The 25,346-nt window shown below is 39.6% G+C and overlaps 1 protein-coding gene across 6 annotated transcripts in view; it reads left to right on the top strand.

Annotated features, from left to right (window-relative positions):
• Positions 1 to 25,346, top strand: part of MAGI2 (membrane associated guanylate kinase, WW and PDZ domain containing 2) — a 776,571-nt gene that overhangs the window by 742,965 nt on the left and 8,260 nt on the right. For 5 of the 6 annotated variants that reach the window (XM_054828768.1, XM_054828739.1, XM_054828749.1 and 2 more), the window contains one exon: positions 10,089 to 10,227. In XM_054828768.1, the coding sequence (XP_054684743.1) occupies positions 10,089 to 10,227 (139 nt within the window). Of the gene's footprint in view, positions 1 to 10,088; positions 10,228 to 16,055; positions 16,145 to 25,346 lie in introns of all 6 variants that reach the window. The other variant, XM_054828788.1, reaches the window with a different exon arrangement.

Here is a 25,346-nt window from a genome sequence, read left to right on the forward strand (position 1 = left end):
AGCTGTGTGCCAGCCTGTGGCAAGAGGAGCTCAATGCCGGGTTAGTGTAATTGGCAGAACTCAAGGAAGAATATATTGACATGCAGACATAAAGCTGATCAACATTCATGTGTCTACACAACATAGAAATGCAAACTGAGGTCCTCGGGGATCCTGAATACATTTTGACAGTGTAAAAGCTTAATAAATCAAGAATGAATTAACTGTAGGTGAGCTATTATTCAGCATTTCTCCAAAAGGTTCTGTGTGTGTGTGTGTGTGGTTTTTTAGAATTTGTTTGCAGAAAGGTAAGGAGAAAGAATATTCCTCTCACACAGGTAATTAACATAACTGTTGTGAAAATGTACTCAATTTGACACATTCAAAGCATCCTTGTAGCTCTATGCCTAATAGCAAAATCTTGCAAGCCAGCTATGAAAAAGAACGAGTTAATAATCTTGCTAAAAATGGTTTAGCATGAAATTTTAAGAATTAAGTACTTAGTTGGCAGGCAGGCACCATATTTATATCTGTATTTCATGGAAGATTTATAAAGGCTTTCAGGTCTAAAAAATTTATTAGCCCTTAAAAAATTAAGAATCAAAAATGTTAGCAAAAAATGAACACACCAAATGATGCTGCTCTGATAACTGAAACACTTCGTCCAGCAACAGGAATGACAGAGGGAGCCACATTTCTCTCTTTTCTGAAACCATAACAAGTAGAAATTGGGATAGATCACCTATGAAGCTAAAAGGATACAGATGTTTGACCATTCCTACGGCCCACCCAGCCCAGTATCCTCACTCCAGCAAAGTAGAAGATGCCTAGGAAAGGAATAGAGGGCAAGTTTGAAACAATTCTTCACTGGGTATAACAACATCCAAGCCCCTGGCAATCAGCAATTTATGGATTTTTTTTATGCTGGAATTTTCATATTTAGTATCTAGGAGTATTTTTTAACTATTTAATTCACTCTGCTTTTGACATTCCTGATCTACTATATCAATGGATTCCAAAGATAAATGCTTGCATTGTTTGAAAAAAAAAATCCTTATTTTGTTTGTAGCTACAGCATAATAATCTTTTGATTGCTTCCTCATTCTCCATATCATTCCTTATTCTATTCACCTACATCATATCCACATTTTTCCCACTGAAGCTGACCAGTCAGTTCCATCTTGCCTAAGAAGGGAGCTGTTCTTTACCCTCAACCAGCCTCATTGGCCTACTCCAAACCATTTCTCAGTCTACCACATTCATTTGAGGTGGAAGCACTGGAACAATCTGCAGTTTTCAAGATATCGGTGCTCCTAAATAACATAACGATGGCTTCTCCTATATTCTCTATCCTTTCTTTAATGGTTAATATTCTGTTTGCTTTTTTGACTGGGCTGACATTTTCAGCAAGCTAACCACAAGGACCATGAGATCTGCCTCTTCAGGGGTAATGGTTGATTTAGAGTGATTGTCTGTAATTTTCCACATGTACTGTACTTAGCACTTAGCACCACTGAATTTCACCTGCTGCTTTAACACACAGTATTGTGATATCTTTTTACAGCTTTTAACTTTAAATTTAGATTTGACAATCCTGCATGGTATTGTGTTGCCTGCAAATCTTATGACCCCAATCTTCAACCTCTTCACAATGCCATTTACAAATATGCTGAACAGAACAATCACTATGGTAAGGTCTTCTGATTATGAAAATTGACCACTTATTTAAAGCTCTTTTTCCCTAGAATTTAATCTCTTACCTAGAAGACCTTATTCTTTCTCATCCCACAGCAGAGCCTTTACTGTTAAAAGTGTTCTGAAAATGTCAGTGTACTAACCAGATCACATTTATCTATATAGTTATTGACAGCTCCAGTGACCTGCAATAGATCTGTGAGGAATGGCTTCCCTCTACAATAGTCACACTGACCCTTCCCCACTATATCATCATTATCCATGTGCCAACTAACCCTCACCATCCTTATTGCTTCCTTCCGTCTGCTCAACTGAACATGAGACTCACTTGGTTACTTTCCAGGACCGTCCTTAAAGACTGGTGTCACACTTGCCACTTCCCATTCCTCTGCTACTCAGCCATTTACTGATTTAGGCAGTAGATTAAATCCCGTAGCTACTAGTTCAGCAGCTTCATATCCAAATTCCTTCAGAGTCAAGGATGAATGCCGTCTAATTCTGGTGGTTTCTTACTATCAGATTGTTCTAAAATCTTTGCCACTGACACTGCTGTTGGAGCCAGCTCCTCAGACTCACCCCCGTGGCAAGCAGACCCTCTGTATGAGTTTTGCTGTCCTCCTCTTAGTGAACATTGATGCAAAGAATTTGTCTAACTTTTTTCTGCGGGCTTTTCTACCTTGTGCCCAAACTATCTTTTGAGATCTTGGTTCTCCAGCAGGCTCCGCTCCTCTGGTATGTTTGAAAACATATTCTTAACTCTTACATTTTAGCATTTTTCCTCCTCAAAAGCCTTTTTGTGGTTTTGTGTTTAACTTGTCAGAGTTTAGCTGCTTTTCTGTTTTGCTGTTTGGATGCAACTTTGGATGAAGCAGTCACCACGAATATTTATGCCCAGGCTTCTATGTAAGATCTATAAAATTGGCTTGTCAAATCTTGAATTTGCTTTGCTTTTGCCTAATGGGAATTTCCTGAGACCATCAAGAATATACCAGAAAATTTTCTTCTTCCTTTTTAACAGTCTCTACTGGTTCCCATCCATGATTGCAGTGGTGAATACATGCTATTAATATTACATTATACTACACTGAGTCATCCTAACTCTATTTAAAAAAAGTAATGGTATATCAATTAACTCCAGTAGGACAATGAATTTTCCTTTTATATTTGACACTTTTAATTCACATATACATGGATTATCTTGCAGCAATGCTGCAGAAGACATCAAGGCAACTGTGCTACCACAAGTCCACTTTGCTTTCTTGTTAGCCACCCACCACTGCAAACTCCATTTCTCTCTCCTGCACTGCCCATTCTCCGCAGGCACTCGGCCATGCACACTTTCCACTTTCCAAGCTCTCTTTCTATAATAGCACTTCTCATGTTTCTCCCTCTCTCAGGAAAAGGTGAAAAAGTGAAATGTAAAAAAAGCTAGAGCACCTGCTGAGGAGTGGTGTGAAAGCCATTTCATGCTCAGCCCATGTCCTATGGCCCCTCTCTTCCCCACATTGTGTCCTCCCCCTTTGGGCAGGAGGCAAGAGCAGCTCTCTGCAGGAACAAGGAGCCCGGCATTTCCAGGGGTAAGAAGCTGCAGCTGCTTACACAACTGGTTGGCCACAGAAGAAGAGAGTTTGTGACTCTCAACCTTGATGGGTGGTTGCTTCAAAAGTGGCATGGGACACGTTAGCATAATTCCTCCAAAGAGAAATGCCATGTCTCTTCCCGAGACACCCGGTCTCACACACCTAAAATGCACTGGCGGGGGTCCAAGACTAGAAGTACCCCATAGCTTTGCTCAGGCCACACATTACCCGCGGGGTTTCCAGGCACTGCAGATTCTCTGCTGTGAGGAAACGTGCACAGCAGATAGTCAGCCGGTGCCTAACTCCAGGCAGTGATATTAGGGCTTGACAGTACTTGGAAATTCACCAAAACACATATTGTGGAGCTGCTAGTCAGTCTCAAAGTACAGACAATCTCTCAGCCTTTTGGACTCATTAACAATAACAACAGCAACAAATAATATGCAAAAAATGTTTCAGTTATAAAAGCAGAATGCCTATATAAAAGGAATTAAGTGTAATTAGTCTCTTTCCTGAGGTTTAATTATAAAATGCATTAATAAAATGACAGATAGCAATGCCCTCTGCACAAATCATTTGAGGCTGCTTTTATCATTAGATTTCCTCATTTAACATAGAATGAAAATGTGCATACACAATTAATTTCATTTTGTGCAACCGGGAACTATACACCTGCTTAAAGATCATTCCTTACGCACTGACGGCAGCAAACGTACACAAGGCTGTCATCGGTAGTTTAAAAGTACGTTTGAGCAAGGGAAAGACTCTTTGCTACATTAAAGCTATATGCATGTCCTTCTGATTTAGCCTGCTTCTGAAATTCTGTTTGTAAGTATGGTTGGCTTTTTTTAACAAGACAGGTAATAATTACTATAAAATATGGTCAGAACAAAGACTCCACGGCAAACTCACATGTACTAGAGGCACTTTATTCTAATGATTCGGAGGAGCTTTACAATTTTCTTTCTAATTAACCTATCAATAGTGATGTCACTTAAACACTCCTTAGGAATATTATCTTCTCATTATTGCCAGAAAACATGCTGCCCAATTTTATAGCTCAGTTGTTCTTACGCATGGATGGAGCATCTGAATTAACTGGAACTGAAACAGATTTTTTTAAGAGACATTTCCCATACACACAAACTACTTTCATAATTACATTTAAATCATTAATATTCAACTTTAAAAACATTAAGGCAGGGGGGAGAAGTATTCGGTGTTTACTTTGTGCTTGCACATTGTAAGAATATAATAGAGGAACATTCTCCTTATCAAATGCCATTGGGTCAGGAGGAGAACCGATGGGTTGGGTAGGCATTTATCCCAAACAGCATGGAAATTCAGCCAGGTCCACGTTCTGTAGGAAGAAAGACACACAATGTAAAATCAATGTGTGTAAAATTGCCAGATTCATAGCTGCAAAGAGCGCATTTCTTCAGAATACATGCCGCTCAGGCAGCAGCTGTGCAAGCTTCCCAGGCTGGCTTGCCAACGCGCTTCAACCTTAAGCTGGTGGGAACGTCTGGAGGGTGAGGAGGCTGATCACTCCGGCTTTGTAGTCTTTACTGAAGACTGCCAGGAAGGTTACAAATCAGAGCTGATGCCAGTTAAGGGGGGTGTCCCGCGATTCAGGGCCTGCCTGTTGGGAGCAGGAATGGGTCCATGGCTTTGTTTCACACGACTGGCCACCAAAGAGCTGCCAGCCTTGCACAGGCCTGCGTTCATTGCAGCTCCGCGCACACATCCCATGCAACGACACCTCCGAATTAAAGTTTATTCCAAAGAGCCGAAGGCGGTCTGTGGCTTTGTGAGATTAAAATATTGGATTTCAAGGGCCATGCTCTCAAACCTTTTCCCTGCTATTTGTGGATTTAAAACTTGGTGATTAGGATGCATGCCTCCTCTCAGGCCATCAGGCAAAAATTGTACCTGAATGGCACGGGAGCTGAAGGCATTATTTTAGGGGTGGCTAACTCTCCAGATGTGCGGAATTGTTTTTCCCATTAATTTCTTCACAAAAATGAAGTCCATAAAATGTAAAATGATAGAGGAACTAAATGTCATGCAAAATAATAATGTTGCTACATTGAAGTGTATCTTTTAAAATATTCTGGTGTTTCCTCTGAAAAGCTTTATATCTCCACAGAAGGCAGCTTGCTGAAATGACTCTTAAAAATAATGTTTTGATATTCAAATGTGTCACTTTCCATGAAAGGAGCTAATGGCACAGGTCATACCCAATAAAAGATTTAGACACTCAAAGCTTGATGCTGCAACACCTGCTAGATGGCTGGTGTCCCGCTAGATGCAGAGGGAAGATTAAATGTATCAGAATGATATCCAAGCAGGCTGCAAGGAAAGTATAAAAGGTAACAAGAAAAGGCAACACAAATATATTAAAAGAAATATGAAGAACAGAAGAGGCCCATAGCTTACTGAGTCTGTGGAGAAGGCTGAAATATTCAGTGCTTTCTTTGTATCAGTCTTCAATGAGATGTTCAGAAGGACCATAAACTTGCCATATCAACTTCAACAAAGACTAATTAGTATAAAGCAGAATAAGGAGAAAACTGCTTAAAGGATACTTAGATTCAAGTCAACCGAACCTGCTGATGTTCATGTATGCTCGATGACTAAGAAAAAGTAATTTCTAGACTATTAGTAATTACATCAAAGAATTCATGGAGGACAAGAAAGTTAGTAGTAGACTAAAGAAAGAAAAACATATTCCCTTTTTTTAAGGCCAAATAATAGAGAAAAGTTCCTTTAACTTTCATTCTCAGAAATAATCTGTGATTAATTATCAAAAAGTTGAAAAAATCCATCAACATGTAAATTGTTGATCTTGTCATATCAGTAATTTTCATTTCTTATTTCTGATTTTCTTTTTTTTTTAGATTTCAAAATTAAAATTTCATACTAAAACAGTCAATCTGATAAAATTCATTGAGTTGCACTGTGCTCGTTTCAGGGCAGACGTCAGATGCACAATGTAGAATGGGGGATAACTGTTTAGACACTGGGAGTGTCTAGATAACTGTCTATCTTGTGGGGGATAATCTCAGAATCCAAGCTAGCCACGAATCACAAAACCAATGTGTTACAAAAAGGCAAAGGTCTCATTCTGGGAACGTTATTAATAAGTGTTTTTCCCACATGTGAAGAATGTTACCGTTCTGATCTGTTCTGCCTACCCCAGCTTGGTAATATCTCCAGTGTGGAAATGGCAGACAAACTTGAAAGGGTCCAGAAATCCAGAAGACAAGCGTAGATAAAAGTCATGTGTGGCATAAAACTGCAGGAACCAACTTTTGATCCTGAAAAGAGAGTAAGGAAGATCCCATATAACAGGCACTGGTTCTTTCCAGACCTGTTTATGTCCTTACCCTTACCTCTGCCCTCACCCTGGTGCATCTTCAATATGTGGGTATATCTAAGTTCCTCTTAATCACTGGATTTAAAAAAGACAGAAATAGTCCCACAATATCTAAAAATCTATTCCACAATAGAAAAGAGGAGAGAGAAAGCACAGTTGAATGTCTGGACAGAGAGAGAGCATACAGCATGGTTTCTTCCCACATCAAACATCAGAGAATCCACATTGGCAAGGGGAAGGAGGACGAGGTTATGAATGTTTAACTGCAGAAAAAAGAAGAGTAGGAATTTGTACCTTATTAAACACATGGGGAAACACTCCTCAGTCAAGGTTTTCTCTTTTGTATGAATTCCCCAGATATGAGTGTAAAGTCTAATTGAAGCTTCTCTCAGGGTAAGAGCGTTGACAACATTTCTCTTCCACGTTGTTTTTCTTATCTAATCAGAGCTATGCTTGTGCTGCAAAGGCAGTATAATTCAGTTATACATCAGTCAGCCACAATTAACCCGCTGCTCCTGCAACTATTCATTTTACCTCTGGTCTTACACTTTTTGAAGTAAATTTCAGAGCACCTAATTTTTGCAGACTTCTTTCTCTCCCCTCCTTCGGCCCTGTAACCAAGATGTTGGCCTTTTTTAAGCTTAGCCAGATTATTTGCACATAATATTTTATAATAAAAGAGGGAACTATCAAATCAGCTACATGCTGCCTACAGAGAAAAAATATTTTAATCCACTGAAATACAGAAAGGTTACATTAATACAAGATAGTTCCTGCATATTGACCAATGAAAACAGAAGGCAGGCAAACAGCAAGGGAAAAATGTGACATTAACTTAACCTTTTTACATATTAAACTGTATTAAAATCTTTCTGTCTTTCTGCTCTAGAGTGCAGAGGATTTTATTTGAAGGCCTGTATGTGCTCTGAACAGCTTTCATCAGTACTCATTTTAATGGTTATTTATCAAGGAGTGTTAAAAACACCTCCTTCATTTGATCTAATCTGACACTTCTTCTCTCAAAACATGCTAACAAGATCGTTTCAAATACCTTCTGCAAAACATGGTCTATGCAGGCAACATGACACAAAAAAGAGCTGTCTTTAAGCCTCTGGAAAATCTGAGTTTATTTTTATAGGATTTCCACCAGAGTTTAATTGTTTCATGACATGTAGAAACAGGTTTTCCCAAACTGGTTGAATTTTGTTTGTATTTGTCCTGACTGGTATCCTTGTGGGGATGCTACAAATCTATCTTCTGTCTTTGTGCTACACAATTGGTAACAGAGATTTTTCCATTTCTGCTCTGAGTGTGTGCAGCAACTACATCCTACCAGCTGCTCCAAAGGTCAGGGTGATGCGAACAGCCCTGCATGGCCAAACCCAGGGGACATCTCTCCACGGTCCAGAGAGCACCTGCACGGGGTGTCACTGTGACCTGGATGTCATCAGAAGTGTCTAAAAATGCATACTGCATGGTGAAACCAAATTCATTCTTCCTAACAGAGAAAATCCGCCGAGGAAGAAATTTGCACTGCAAAAATAAGGCCTTTTTGCACAAAATAATCCTGATTTTTTCCCCCCACTGCTAAGCCTGCAGCATTTACAAAATGTGATAGCAAGGCTGCGAGGTTTTATTCGGATCAATGGCTTGTTAGTTAAGTGAAGTACTGGCACAGATTGTGTACAGGATCCTGGGAGAGTTCTTAAAATAGGCTGCACCATCTATTGACAAGGTATGAATTCCGATTGAGAAACACTGCCATAGTGCTTTTAGTGGCATTCTTTCTTTCTCTGAAAAAAAGTAGGGACTGGATAACTTCTTGACATCCCTTCCAGTTTTCTTTGATGCTAGGAGTCTTGTTGACATTTCATATTATGCACAATTATTTGGTAAATACTATATTTCAAACTCCGGAAGAAAGGAAAGCCTCTGAAGGATTACGCTTTTAGTTGACAGAAATACAATAGTAGCAAAGAAAACATGCAACCCAGAAAACATTTCAATGTCCAAGGCCAGCAAAGAGCTGGTTTTGTCAAGACAGGCTTGTAAGAGGAAAAGGAAGTGCCCATCATCTTCAAATCTGCATCGTCTCCTTGAAACCCTCTCCAGGATGCGTGCAGCATTGTTATTTCAGCCTAGTGGATGCACACAGTGCGGAAGCCATAGATGCCGACCGAGGCAGCTGTGATCCCGCTGAGCAGATGTGCCCCTCTGGCACTGGTGAAAGAGTTTGCTGAACCCACTCAGCTGAGACCCTCACACACCCCTCTTGGCTGGCCATCACCTGGACCAGCACCTCTGCCAGCGCCAGGAGATCAGCCGTCCTTCTGGGCCTCACCTGGGTCACCCCTGCGATGGGGCTGGGAGGCTTCTGCAGCACAGCTGCAAAACATGGACTCCAAAGGCTGTGGGCTGCTAATACAAGGCTCACACCTCGCCTCACCGTGTTGCTCGTTTTACTCTCTCACAAAAAAAGTGGGTGGCTGTGGTACTGCAGCACCAAACCAGCTGTACGGCTGCTGGTTAGTACATGTGCTGTCTGCCATGCCGACCGGGCACGGTGGAAAGCAATCGCTCCCCTATTCACGGAGAAGGTTTCCAGCATCGAAAGCTGGCTCTTCGCACAGACAGAAGAGCAGAACTGAAACATCCCGGTGGGAGGCAAAGCTGGGAGGGAGATGGGAGACACAGACATCAGTGCCCCATTTTATAGCTGTAGAAACAGAGATGGAAAAATAATAACGAAGCTAACTCTGACTGGAAAGCCAGCCAGGAGATGAGCGGCAGAAATCTGTAACCAGAGCCCTGCAGTCGGCTGCTCTAACTAGACAGCTCAGCCAGGGGCTGTGCTTACTCTGAGCAAAAACCTTCTGTGGGTAAATATTTCAAAGCGTGCTTCTGTAAGAACTCCAGCAAATCTGCGTGATCTGTGCCATAGCACTAACCTTTCTTTGTCTAACAGTTTGCTTCATAACAGCTCTTAATTTTGTGTGAAACTTTGCTACCAAGATTTGGATATTCAAATGATGGATCTTTGTATCTGTGTTTTGAACCTCTCTTTTCTCTATGGAAACTGCAAGTTAAATGCAGCAACAGTCTTTCTGGGCCCAAACAACACTGCAAATTAAAAGGTAACACAGATAACGTTTCCAGTGATTCCAACATATCAAGCAAGTCAAAAAAACCTCTTACATGTAGAAGACATGAGGCAAGTTACAAATGTATTACACCGATTTCAGCAGAAGACGAGCAGCATTTGATATACCACACTCAGAATCCACTTTGGAGGTTATTTAATCTGCCAGTAATATCCCTCAGACAGACAGGAACAAATTTACCTTGATGTGTCTGTCTGTCATTCAAGTAACCTGTGATCCATCGAATATGTCTCTTTCTGAAACGCTCATTTTCCTGCAATTCTGTCTGACTCAATATTCTTCTTTACCTGACAGGTAGGAGATCAAATAATTGAAATCAATGGAGAAAGCACAAGGGACATGACACATGCCAGAGCAATAGAGCTAATCAAGTCTGGTGGCAGGAGAGTGCGACTGTTGTTGAAACGTGGAACAGGCCAGGTCCCAGAGTATGGTGGGTTTTCATCTTTACATTTTTCTATGTGCATGAACCTATATAAATAAATTACAGTGCTTTCGGTTAAGTAGCAATTGCAGATATTTATATTGTAATGTCCTGGGGCACATTAATTATGGGCTTAAGTGCTTACCTGAGTAGAGGTGGACTTATTCACATGTTTAAGTGCTTCCTTGGCTCAAAACCATATATATGTGTACATCACTGTCTGCTGCCTTCCCAACGCAGGCAACAGCTTGTAAGATGTGCATAGGAGGAAGCACTTTGAACTCTTTGGGAGACATCTGTGAGTGTGCTGGGAGTTGCTGATTTGTCCATAAACTGTCCTTTTCTTCCTCTATTGGTACTTCTCTGCACATTTTGAATCACAGCAGGTGATCTTTTTGCCATGCAATTCAGTGGCTCAGGTTTAAACTCAAAGCATTAACAAGAATGTACTTCTTTCTTTGGAACCTCACCCACTATATTACCTCTGACGACATACACAGATGATCAAGTAGAAGCAAACTCTGAATAAAAGAGGAGACTTTGCTCATTGTGGTGAGAAAGCAGGATCCATTCTTCTCATGTTTTGTTTAAGGGGGACTTCTAGGACTTTTTTGAGTATTTAAAAAAGTATGAGTCATTTAGACGATATAGAAACCTTATTTCAGTACTGAAAGGACAAGAAGTAAAAATAAATTATCCAAAGATAATTAAGACAAAAAGTTCTTTTTAAAAATTGAAATCAGGGCTTACTCTAAAGTGTGGTGTAACAATATCACATATTTACCTAAGTTCTAAGGCCTGAAATCTCACAGGAAAAGAGTTTTTTAATGAAAATTCCTTGACTTCGTTATGCTAAACTCTATTAAGCTTTTCTAATGTTACTTGTGAAGTTCTAGCATCATTTCCCATTAGAATCAGAAACTGCAGTAGCATATGAAAAATTCAAAGTAATACTTAAGCTTAACTGTAGGTTCAAGTCAGTCTTTGTTACCAACATAAACTCATTACCTCTGTTGGAGACATTAAACTCAGCTCCACTGAAAGTCCGCGCTTTGCCGGCTGTCAGTATGCACGGTAATTGCACCGTTTTCTTCTCTAAACTAGTGTCAATTCTGTTGCTGGGGCAATACTACTGTTTTGTTTTTTCCCAGCTTTCAAGAGCTTCTGAATAAGAACAGCAAGGATGGGCCATAGCCCACCCATCTGGTGATAAAGTTAGCAACTTATACTTTTGGTCAGTAGGAACAAAGCCAAAATGGCTTTCAGGATTATGATAAATTGGTACTAAGACATTTAATAACAATTTCAACCAATGTATAATCCTTTCAGGGAGACCTCCAACAGAGATTCAGACCACCTCCAAACCTCTTTTGTAGGGAGAGGTACATCAATTTCAATGAAAAAGCAAACAAACATCAGGACTGCTATAGCAGTAGCAATCCTTCTCAAATAGCAGAACCATATACCGGCAGGTCTCTGCTTCCTCAGAAAACAGTTTAATCTAAGGAGGGTCACGAGAGACTGCTATGAGCAAAGGATCGATTGCAGTTCAGACCCATTTCAAATCTGACTTTCTTAAGATCCCATTTCTGAATGGCCCTTAAATCTAGGCTTACAGAGATCCAAAATAAAATTCTATATCTTTATGATATTATAAATCTGTACCTTGTTCCAGAATTGTATGAAAATATAAATGGATTTTTTAAAAATTCAGTGTAAATAGCATTGTTTTGGGAAGTCTCCCAAAAGCTGTAAATGTGCACAAGCCTTCCCTTCCCCGGAAGAACATGAGTGGGAGATACAGATAAACCACTACAAATCCAGGCACAGTTTATAGTGCTACCAGAAAGAAACAACACAACTTCACAGGACTGTTTAAAGCCATGCTCGCCATTAGGAAAGGCATTTGGAGTGCTAAGCATTCGTTGTGTAAAAATGGAGATTACTGTGATATAGATGTTGCTACAAAGAAGTGCTGTTTAATCAGATCATTTTCCTAGCCATATCCCCGGCCTGCAGCTCCATACAGGAGGAAAACTAAGAAGCTGTGCTTGAAATCTGTGTTGTCCCACTGTACTGAAGAAGCAGTAAAAGTGTTCAGGAATTACTTTCTAATGTACACACAACCTACAGAAAGCATCACGGCAAAGGAAAACAGTCACATATCTGCAGTTCTTAATATGTGCACTGCGCAGGCAGAGAAATGTTGGTGCTGTATCCAGTCTGCAGGCAAAATGGAAGCAAAATGAGAAGATGCCTCTTGAAATTAACTGAGATATTAAAGTCCTCCCTAGGTCATCACCCAAAGCAATGAGAAATACTCTAAGAACAAACAGAAGGTGCACATAAAAATCAACAGCAGCCTGCTTAGGAAGTTTAAAACAGAACTTAACAAACAGAAATTATTAAAACCAGAGGGCACGTCTCAAGAAGGCGAGAATCTCAAGGGTAAGTCATAGTTTTGCAAGGAACATCTGTCGGAGTATTAATGACAGAGACCCCCAGAAAAGACTGTCCTTTCCAAGTAATGGAAAACCGAATGCAGAGAAGATTGTGACAATAAGCTCAAGAACAAAATGGTCCTGAGGGTAGTAGACAAGCTAGTCAACATTTAGTAATTCCCTCTTCTTCCCAGCAGAATTGCATGGTTGAGATGTAACAAGACTAATTGGAGCTTTTTTTACTGAAATAATCAGCCTTTTTTTTTTTTTTTTTTTCCCAGCTAGTACATGTCAGAAATATTTCTTATTCTCATCAGAGTCCAGCTCTGGAGACCATCAATGAGAAATAAGACTTAGTTGAATATAAAAATGTAAGGCTGGAGGACTGAGCTGGTATGTGGGTTGCAATGGTGGTGTGCAGCAGAAGCCTAGGGAGGAATATAAAAGCAGAGCAAGCGTACCAGGGTCCTTTCCTGGATATTCTCTCTTGGTCTCTGACAAGCAAAATGGTCAAGGACTTCCCAAGTCAGCTGTAGTAACTCTGTGTTTAAAGACCTTTCCAACAGCAGTGCCATTCAGACTCAGCATTAAAAGAAGGAAGCTTATTGTCTCTCAGTCTTCAACTTTTTTCTTTTCCTTGTGCAATATAATCAACGCTTTTTAAATTCCAGGGCCACATTTCTGTTAGTACAAAATATGACGGTATATATTTAAGTGCAAGAAATATCAGTGTTTGAATGATGATGTGATTGGCATCAGTAAAAGCAGTGAAAAAAAAAAAGCAGGAAAAATCATCAATGGTAGGAAAGTGATCTGTGAAAGAAAAGAATATGTATTGAAAAGAAGAAAGCACTCAGCGAAGAAACTAAGAACAAGCTCCTGGGAGGACGTAAATCTCCTGAATGAGTTATGTCAGTTTATGCTGCCTGGAAATCTGTCCCTACAAGTACATGTCAGAAAATTCTGGCTGAGCTAAAGCACTATTCAAACCTAGGGGAAGAAATAAAGTGTGTTGCAAATGCATCATTTACCTCAACTCCAGCTGCTGATTTTGCTTGAAAACAAATGCCAAAGATCCCAGAGCACTTCAGAGGGAGAGATCCCCATGTAGCATCAGAAGATATGGGAAGGAGCACGGATATGATTAATGCTCCAAAACGATAGCTGATTTCGCAGCAGGGTGCAACAACGGAAGCTTAGAAAACAGATGTTTTATCACCCAGCATCTCAGAACATGTTTGCTGAGGATAAGGATAGCCAGAGGAACTGTGCTTCCACTGAAGGTGAATTATCACAGCTCATCCAAACCCAAAGAACGTCAGCATCATGTTTCATAGGAAATATTCTGCCAGCCATGTTCTCCAAAGAAGATAAATCATATTACTGTGCAAGAGACTAGAAGTACTGCTGGGAAACCTCATCCCAAAAAGTACTTAATGCCTGGGGAGTCTGGCTGGAGGAGGTGTGAGGTTTCATACATGTCACAGGACACAAAATTCATGGTCATCACTGTAGCACTGAGCACTTCTCATCCTGGCATTAAATACAATTTAAATAAAATGACAGACCAAGATTTTTCTTGCAATGGCTGCCTAATTCCCTGTGTATGTATCTACCTAAGAGGTTATTGACTTCAGCAGGAGCTACTGGGTGTGAAGCACTTCTAAAAATCTGTCTGCTGACACTGTGGGAGCCTAATTACAGATGCTCCTATTTTTCAGGCCTTAGCCATAGCTGTATAAACACCATCAGAAGGACACGTACATTGCACAGCCAAACATTGGCATGAAGCAGCATCCCCAAAGGCAAAACGGGGGAAAACTGTTCACAAAATCCCAAAATAGCAACATTAAAGATTAAGTAAAACTAACAAATCACAGCCTCTACATCCAGCAATGAGCTTTGCAAGAGGCAAGTTAATTCTACTGACGGATCAGCCCCAGGAAGCTACAGTTTTCTCTGAGAACCACCACTGTTTTCTCTAAATGTCTATGGAAGAAGGTCCCGAGGAAAGCCTGGGATGCTTCATTCTCAGTCCCAGCAGTCCTGGCAGCTTGCTTCTTCTGGCTTACTGCTCCTAGCGTTTCCTGACGGGAGCTTTCATGACTCAAAACTATATTAAAATATGTAAGTTCCTAGAAGTATCTGAAAGCAATGAGTCTTACGAGCAAATAATTGCAAACAGAGTGTAAGGGTGGAGGAGGCTGAGGTTAACACTTGTAGGTGGAATCCATTCCCCTGGCAAGGCACAACCTCCTTCCCCAGCTGCTTTCTGTCTGGCACTGCAGAGGGAGCAGAAACACTGAATGTCACCCATAAGGAACATCTGGAAGAAAGCTAATTCATTTCCCTCCCCACTTTCGCAGCAGGACTTCAAAATCATACTTTCTATCAAGTTTAGTAGTTTTTCACTTAGTTTTAATTTCCATAAGAGCTCCTGCAGAAAGTTGTAAGTTTTAGAGACTCCAGCCCATTCACATTGAGATTTTGGAAAACTTTTCCATTGCCCTCTCTTGGAAATCTGGATCTGGCTCTGAGTTTGCTGGGTCGTGGTATGATGCTAACACACACAGAGCCACGAGAACCAGAATCAGTGAGGTTTGGTGAACAAGGAATCTGTGTCTCGGGGGTGGTTGGTGCTTTATGGATCCACACAACGGTGATTCTTTCCTCTGTTCCCTGCCCTTGTTGAACTTTGTTAAAAGAGATGTCCTGGGGTTGCAGTGTGCATTTTTGGAATCTCTGTTGCTTCACACAATGTAAATTGTGTACAAAACTCACCCCATGGGTTCATGACATTCAGGCGGTTTTACGGAACTGGAGTTTAGATTCAGTTTTGGCTATTTAAGGGAGGAAGAGTGCTGTATGCAAAAAAGTAGTTTCAGCACACACAAAATCATTGCTGGTTAACAGATAAAAGCTACAAGTTATTTAGCAGTAAGTCATTTTTGAAGGATCTTGAAGAAACTCTTGGCTCATGTTTCAGCACTACCCCACCAACAAAAACCAAAAAATGTCAGAGTTGATACCAATACAAGGATTTTTCATACAAATAAATTGGCACAGTTCTGAATTGCATTAAACCCTTTTCTTTTGATTTGCTATGACTTCTTCAGAAAGCACCTCGAGATGTACTCCACATCCATAGTCCAGGTGAATCAATGTCTTGAATATATATGCGCAGTAGTTTCAGTCATCCACTAATATTTAGACTTACAGCATGCTTATTTGTCTTAGCTTTACAGAATTACTTCTTTCCTGTTACATATAAGCTTTTTACTCAGTTGTTCTAAACTTACTAAGAATTCTCTGCTCTAACAATAGTAAAATATGTGTATGTCACTGGTTCCGTTAATTCTAATGATTGGTCCTAGGCTGTTCCTCCCCTTCCTTTAGGAATGGTACCTTCCAGTCTCTCCATGTGCATGAAAAGTGACAAGCATGGGTCCCCATATTTCTACTTATTGGGCCACCCTAAAGACACGGTTTGTAAACTCTGCATGTATATTATCTTTCTCTAATACGCTTTTGTATCTCACAACTGTTAATAATCCTTTCCAACTTTTTCTTACACGCTAGCTCGCTTAATAGTTTCTACAGTATTTGACTTTTCTTTCATAACTGATTATCTTAGATATCAAAACAGCTATGCATTTTACAAATGTCTTTCAATGTCCTAGATAACTGGTTTTTCATGTCACACTGCTGCTAGTGCAAGAAACTCAGCCATAGGTCTGCTATATATCTGCTTTTTCTCATGACAAAAAATTATCCTCTGAATACGGCTTTTCAGGTAGAAAATCTTAAACTTTTGGGAACCAAAGCCATAACTTTCTCCTTCCTTATGGTACTTGACTTGTGAAAATATTAGCAATATGAAGGTGGAAGTTAGATGCTGATCTCAAATAATATTTATATGCAGCCTCTCAAAGAAATAAGTAATGTAAAATTGAAGACTTTTTGGAACATGCTGTAAGGAAATACTCATTTTTTAAACCCAGTGGCTATGCTGAATTTACACAGAGCACTTTGCACTTGATTTCAAGCTATTTTCTTCATAAATCAGATCCAACTGCACAGATTGTTCAGATAGATCAAATTTGTAATAGAGAGTCATGGCCCATAAATGGTATTTGGAAAGCAAAGGAAAAGAAAAACTTATTTTTCCTAATTTTTTATTGATTGCCATCATCACAGAAAACACAGAAGTGTTCACATGCATTCAGTCTGTCTGCTGCTGACTTTGCACAATGTAGTATATTTGCTGAAATTATAAGGCCACTCTCACGCTGTTGAAGTAGACAGATTGGAAATAGAAAGGGCGTTATACCCAAAGGCATCCTCCTGGCCTTTGAGCAGCTCCTCCAGTGTGACGCCCACAGAATTCCTGCCCCCAGCACCCAGGCACTAAGCTGTGCTTAAGGTATCAGTCTTGGGCGTGCAAATCCGGGTAATCTAATCGATTGCTTGCATATGTTTCAAGTTACAGCTTATTTCCAATTTGTGTCTATAAATAAGAATTTTCTGAGCACAGACATGTCCCTATGCTTTGCTAGGGCAGGGCTGGACACGTCTAGAGGCCATTTGAATATTGCACCCATGTCGTTCAAGTTTGTATGTCACCATCGAGAGCTCCTAACAGCAAAGAAGCTCCTGCATCCTGTAGAAATCTGAATTGCACCATTCCTTGCAGTCACTCTCACCTTACTTCTGCTTTGTTCTTCACTAAAAGCAATTCAGAGAGATCACGAGGTTAAAAATCCAGGCTGACGTCAGGGACATTGTGCAAGTCCCAGCTGTCAGGCATAGGAAGTTCAGTGAACTGCAGTTCCATCACACGTGTTAGATATTTATAACCACAACTTTCTATGCATTATCTTTATTTTTCCTGCTGTAGCATAACAGACACAGGAAAAGAGTCTTTTTTCCTGAAATAAGTAGAAACATAAATCCTCTGTAAATACGGCTAAAGTTAGTTTTGCACAGCCACTCAGTTGTGAATGGTTCTGATTATTTATTTGGCAGGAAGTGTTAGGACAGAAAGTTTTTTCCCAGTAAAATACATCCAGAAAATCAAAAGCAATTTAGTTCGGGTCAGCACCAAAACCGAAATACTTTATTGACAAAAAAGTAATAACAAGTCAAATGAAAATATGTGTGTTATAAAATGTTTCCATTTCAGGTGGTTTTAATAAAACAGTTTTGAGGGCAAGGATTTTCCTAAAGAGCCAGTTTTGCAACGGGGCTTTTCCCGACCAAAATTGTGGCTGTGATGCCATTTATTAGAGCACTGACCAAGGATGTAAGTCAAATCTCCTGATGTAGAACAGATATATTGACCATTCTAGTATGCCTCAGGAGAGGCCACTACCATAACATCATAGAGCAGTCTGTTATGAGTCCACATGTCTCCCACTGGAATTGTTCTATTTTGTATAAATAATCACTTATGGAAGATGATCAGCAGGCTTACCTGAAGTTATAGTACAGGAGAGATGCAGGTGCTCGAAGGTGGTCTAGCAAGTACATCCAGATCAAGTGCCTGTGCTTTCTTGCACCATGGGTTTGGTAGCCCTTACTAGTGACCACTGCATTTGTGTTTGCAAAGGTAAATGAAAAATTGGGAGCTTATACTGTGTTTTCATTGTTTTAATACAGTTAAATCCTTCAGAAATCTCCAGTCAGCTGCAAACTCCATTTTTCTAGATCTTTAAGTCTCTCAGTATGTCGGAAGCTTTTATGTTTGTCTAATAAATGACTAAAGCATCTTGGCCTGTACCTTCAAGCCAGATACTCCTACCTGTTCAGAGTACTGATCAGATAATCCAATTCATCCTTTTTTTTAATGCTCATTTTATAAATCTCTAGAGCTGAGGTTGGGTGTTATTCGAAACTTGAACTACCCCATATATCATTCATCTGATGTGAGTGCAAAAATCAATAGTCATCTTGGAAAAGTGCCCTTTCCTTCTGTGACCACCTTGGTGGAACTGCAAACATTCATTCATATTCCTGCTGCATTTCCAATACCACCTTCTTATTTCTAGCAATACCAACTTAATTTCAGGAACCTGTGGTGTGTAAAAAAAGAAAAAAAAAAAAAAAGGACTAACTAAATGAATCAATATACTGGTTAACAAAATTGGTCTAAAAACATCAGGCAATTTGAATATGGGCTCCCAAAGGTTCTAGTTGTTTTATTGCTATGGGTAAAAACTATTCAAGGACAAAATTGAATATTAAAATTTGCTTTACAAACATGTCTTTAGTATTTAATAAATATGTAGTATCTGGCAGGAAAGTAGAACACCCTTCCGTTAAATAACAGTGTATGTGTATATAGAAGTGGGTGTTATAGTTATTTCTGTCTTACAGCAAATTTCTATTTTAAAAGATCTGTAGACCTTTTACATAGGTATCCCTTGACATAGAAATAGAAAACACAGTTTTGAAAGAAAGGGGGATACATGGGAAGACATTTTCAGTTTTGTGGCAATGTTTTTGAGCTTCCAGGGAAGTGATACTTATTCCTTACTTTCTAAATGCAAAAATACTGAGTCCTTTCCATAGTCCTAAACTTTGCTTTGGCAATTACGATCCCAGTGGCTTTGGCCAGTCCAGCTGAATTCTCGAACCCACGCTTCCCCCATCTGTATAACGGGGATAGTAATATTTACTTACCTATCTCATGGCAGTGTTATGGGGATTAATTATTTAATGCTTGAAAAGCACTTTAAAGATTAAAATTCCTAGTCGACTACTCAGTATTATTATTAAAGCAGAACCTCACTAATCCATACGCATTATAATCCACACCAAAATTGGCAGTGTCCCCCCTATTTAATAATAAGGCGGTTGAGCAAGTTCTCTTATTACTAAGGCTTAATTATTATAATATAATATTCTGGAGTAGATTTACTAATATGGTGTAAAGTGTAGATAATTACAGCTAAACTACAGTGAATAAAACAGATGAACAAACATTATCCTTGGTTTTGTTCACAGAAACTGGCAAGCAGACTTACCAAAGAAGGGAAAAGTCCCACCCACAAATGTTTTTCTAACTTTTTTTTGGTGACTTCCTGTATTTCCATCCAGTTGACGATATTAGAAGATAAGCACCCAAAATACAGGACCTGAAAGAACACAGCCATCCCCCTATCACCACAGCACCCATTTTTCCTTTCTTCATGTAATCCAGAGAAACAGGAAAAACAGGAATTCAGTAATACTTACTGTATCTTTGCAGTTCGCCCTAGGATAAAGTCCAGGCTTCTGCTATTGCAGCATAACGTGCCGTAAAATCCCTCTCCTGCTGCTCATTTCGCAGTCCCTCCCATCTGCAAATTCACAACGGGACCCCACTTAATAGCTAGATTGCATCACTCCAAGTTGTTCTTAGTCAGAGTTAGCTTCCGTACGTGTCTGTGATGGTTACCTTACTATATAGAGCTCCATATTGAAGGGGACAGTATGAAAGCACAAACCTTTGCTCCTGGGGCCTGGACCAATAATTCTCGTCACGAAGGCTTTAGTGGCCAGACTTCAGGGCATCTAAAACTGGTTCTACATCTCTTCAGCGCAGTCAGTTTTCTGCAATAGCATGCATTTCCCCAAAGGAGAGTGGAGCCACTCATCTACATTTTTAACTAAACAGTGATTTGGAGGGGTCAAACTTCATACTCTTTAGAAGGACCCAGAAACTATTGTGTGTCCTCCTCTGGCTTGACAGGAACAAGCACATTTTATCTTTGTACCTCCCAACAAAGACTCCCTCTCTTAGAATATCAGCTGAACTTCAGATACAATGGCTTTGAACTGATTTACATGGTTTTTAATTGATCTGTGGTTATGCAGGTATAAAAAGTTTGGCTTTTTAACTTGCTTAAAAGAATCCATAAACAGCCATCAGCTCTTTTAGGGACAAAAGCACAGCCATGAAAGTAAGAAAAGTTATATATAAGTACAAGAGGCAATCAAGCTGTATCAGAAAAGCTTTGCCGGTGGCCTGGTGCTACGATACCAAGGACTAAATTAAACTAACAGAGCCTCTTACAGCTCTAGTTATTGGCATCTCAAATTTGATGAGTCTAAATGGTCACACAGAGAGTAACATAAAAAAATGTTATCCCAGCCATTAGAGAGGAGAAGGCAAGCTTTGCCCATACAGGGACTTGCAGCTGGTCCTGCCTTTGCCCTTCTCGCTGTGCCATCCCGTGGTGCAATTCCCGGCTGATGCTTTGTGGTCAGCCGCAGGGAGAGGTCAGCAGAGCTCACGGCCTCTGTCAGATTGCTTACAGCTTGTTACTCCGAGCTTGGGAAAAAACCCTCAGAAAATGAACTGCTCTTTTTTTTTTTTTTACTTTGACAATATGAGGTAACTATCACTCTCCAACCGATGCTTAACGAACACAACCATAGAGCATGTTATATTTTGTTGAGCTACAGCAACACACATGCAACCCAGAATTTTAAACATCTGGGTTTTCTAACAACATGTAGTTTGTGTTTACTCATTAGGAGTTGAATATTACAATGTGACATTCATTTATTCGTGCACTTCCATCTCATTATACCGTTTTCAGAGAAAATTGTCTCAGCATCCAAAAGATATCAGATACCACAACAGCCCCAACAGCAAGCGTGGTCCCAGGGTCAGCGCTGCACCTTCAGTGCCCAGCGGCTGCCGGTCTGAAAAGAGTTTGCTAGAGAGAGACTAAATTAATTCTGCAGCTTCTACCCTAAGCAGGATGGGAATACTTATTCATGAGCATTGTAAATAAGGATGTGTTCGAACCAAGTTATATGTTTTGCTTAAGATCCTGCTGAGAGCTTAACTGAGAACCGCCAACACTCAGCGCCTACCAGAAACAACTTTTCTAGGGGTGCTTCATATACAGTCAAAATGCTCTGAGTTCCTCACTTATTAAATAAATTTTATATATTATCTACAAACCTTTAATAATGACAGCTATTTATTGACCAGACAGGATGTGATGCTGACCATTAATGCCCATTTTAGCTGTGATAATTAATAATTTTAATATTTAAGTTTAATTAAGTGTGTAATATCCAACTCTTAAATTATTCAGTCTCTGCAGAATGTTTTTCATTAATACCACACATTCTATTAACATATTTATGAACACTTTTTATGACTTAATGTGGCTTAATTCTATTAATAAAAACTAATTTTAAAGTCATTATCTTTTTTAATTATACGGTGACTTGCAATGTAGATTTTCCCACTCCAGCATGGCTCTGGAAGAGAACTGCTGAGGTTTCTGCAGCTTCTACCCTACTGCCTGACCACACAGAAAAAAATAAAACCTTCTTTACTGAGGGGATGAGGTTCTTTTACCCGAGTAGCTCTGATCAGATAGATATGTGAGATGCTCAGCACTTCAAAAAGGGTATCAAACCGCCTGAAGGACCCAGTGAATGATAATGGGTGGTTAGAGCAACATCACTCAAGACTAGCACTTAGACTGTCTGTAGACTTGACACTGACGCAGTGGTGAGGAGCTTGCAGTGGAGGATAAAAGCACTGTACAGGCTGCAACTTTTCATTTCAGCTGTTCGCAGTATTAGTGAGTAATCCTGTAACATTTATGCAGATACATTAACTTGATTCAAGGAAAAATCAAATTTACCAAGTTCACTCATATTAGTGATCATGATAATTGGTTTAAATATTTAATGGATAGGACTGTTTACTAGATCCATATCTATTAAAGAGGCTAAAATAGGTCTTGAAATGAGTGATAAACTGTACTCATAATCATCTGTCCTTAAGATTCACAGCCAGAAGAGTATTACAGTAAATTAGAAAATTGATTTACTCAATTAATTTACCTGTTTCAGGTCTGAAATATAACCTGTTTGTAAGTGTGGCTCTTGATTATTTTTTCCTCACCCATTCTGCACTTTAGGTAGTTTTTTTCTGCATAGAAAAATTACCTTTTTTTATTCTTGCTATTGTAAGAGCAGTGTTAAAATTATCTTGTCCTGTTGTAAGATGTGACTGATGTTGGAAAGAGTCAAATGATGCAGTGCTTAGGCATTATTACAAAATCACAGTGAATTGCTTCCCAGAAGGAGCTCCCCAACGCTGGTTGCACACACGTTCAACAGAAGAGCAGACATTTATTTCCAGAGGTCTTCTGAGACACCTCTCTCTCTCTGACTCTGTAAGGCAATTAAATTATTATCTCAAGTGATTAGGACAGTAAAATACTGATGAAGCAGTGCCATAATTAAACAACTAACTCAGGGAAAGGGATTTACTGAGGATGCTCTGGGTACAGCGTGGGATCAGAAACAGTGCAGAATAAGAACAGGAACTCTCCAAGTCAGATCAATCATTTCCCATGTTTCTTTGTTAACCATCTTTAAAGAATACGTTACATAAAAAATTGAAAAGTGCTTTCATCCCTAGCGTTTTCTGCAGATAAAAGCCAACACAAATCAATGTGTGTGACTTTCTTGTTTCAAGGAAACATTCAGCATTTTTCTGAAGGGTTGTTTTAATTCTTTTTTTCTCACAATATGCAGTTTTGCCCTCTTTGCACTAAGTTTAAATTTTCCCTTTCTCTCCATTCCCTTAGTTCCCTTAGCTCCAAAAACAAGCAATATAATCTCCTGAGCTTCTGCAGATTTGGTCTTCCAAGCGTAACTAACAATCTGCTCTTTCTGAGGTGTGTTTCAATAATTCTCAACTTAGATCTCTGAACATGAAAGCACTTTTTCTAACAAACTTCCATGCAGAGTACAGAAATTGTGATGAAAGTCACTTTTACCTGAGTTGAGATCATTCAAAGTCCCATCAGATGGCCCTTGCAAAGACTCTATGAACACCATCTCTGCTGTAAAAATATTTGGGGCATCTTCCATTTAATAGTAGGTAAAGTATACAATGCAAGATGGATATAATGAACCCAAAGGAACTAAATTGTTGCTCATCACTACTGATTAGTAACATGAAAAGAAGTAGGGCATCGGAGTATAAATGGCACTGGGAGCTGAATAAAGCAGGAGGTAGAGCTATGCTTCCCAGCATTGGAATAGGTCAATGACTGGATTTTCTGCATGTAAAATTAAATGCTTTAAGTTTACAGAGGAGATAAAAGTATTCCTTGCTTACCCTAAATTTACATTCACATCTCTTCAGTTCTAGTGGACAGCGGCAGAAGCCATGTCACCGATAGCTCCCAGTAATAGTAATGCCCCCCTCTTCCAATATGAGACCAGTGACAAAAATAAAAATGCACAATGACTCTGGTCACAGAGATACTGGGCCTGGCATTGTTTCATACTCCAAACATCAGTCTTTCACAATGAGTCATTCTACTCTTCTGAAAACACCGAGCACAAAATTCAGAAGTAAAAGAAGCAGGGACTCAGATGCATGATTGTTTTCCTGTAATCTTTCATAACTCACTCCAGTTACCCTGACCAACCATCCTCAACCTTTGCAAAAACAAATGTACAAAGTCAAATAAACAAATTATTAAAAAGCATCAAAATTCCATTCTTAAGCAAAGTTAGACTTACAAGCTACTATAAACGTTCAGAGTTACCATGACATTGCTGAGCATAAAGAGGCAAGCAGTATAATGAATGTGGTTACATTAAGACAGCAAGGAATTAGATTAGGTTTTCATTGCACCAGAACCAAGACTTCACAATACCAAACAGGTCACTTTTAACTGCATGTGTAGGAAAGGGACAGTAGTTTATATGACAAAAAACTGAGTATAACCTAGATTTATTTTTGTAAATGTATATGGCATGTATGTCATTTTTGTGCATAGAATCAACATTTTGCATCCATAACACACTGCCATCGTAGCTTTAAAAAAAAAAAAAGTGTAAGGGCAATGATAATAATGAAAAGGTTATCCCACCTGGATGTGCCCATGGTGACTGAGCAAACAAAGGACCATATGACAGCAGAAGGTGCCTAAATCCATTGATGCTTATTTCCAGAGCAATTCATTGGGAGGGTTTTGAACATTGAAGAGCAGTGGAAGGGGAGCCAAGCAAAATGTAATTTTAAGCCAAGTAAAGTGTAATTTTAAGCCAAGCAAAGTGTAATTTGTGAGAAAACATTTGCATAGAACTATTGAATAATTAACAAGAAGTGCAAGTTTATAGCCAGAAGTATGGGGAGCCTGTAAGGTGGGGGCAGAGCCCATTGCCATTCACTTTCCAGGAGAGACTGGGGGAAAGGGTGGCATAGCGTGTCATGTTTTCTCGAGGCTGACAGCTGGGCAGAAGGTACCAAGAGCTTTTCTAACCATCAAAACCTCAGAGAATCATTTGTTTCAGGAGATAAAGGGTGCTGTATGTCTGGGTTGTGGAAGCTCCAGGATGAAAGATTAAAGATTCTTTAGATATTCTGAAATATCCCTCCTTAGAGAGCATTAAAGACAAGCTGCAGGAGACCAATGCAATCAGGAACATCACAGACATGTCAAGCTGTAATGAGAAAGAGCCAAATGCATTCCTGGTGTAACACTGCCAACGTTAGTGGATACTCACCAGGGGACAATTTGTCCCATTTTCATTATTAGCAGCATCTGTAAGAACTGTTTGGCACCTTCTGGCAATACATAATTTCAGACAAAAAGTGGAGGGGGGGGGAAGCACCATATTTTTTATTTAATCAAAAAGTCTTTGATTCCC

Source organism: Grus americana, chromosome 1 (genome assembly GCF_028858705.1).
Source record: "Grus americana isolate bGruAme1 chromosome 1, bGruAme1.mat, whole genome shotgun sequence".
NCBI classification, from domain to species: Eukaryota; Metazoa; Chordata; class Aves; order Gruiformes; family Gruidae; genus Grus; species Grus americana.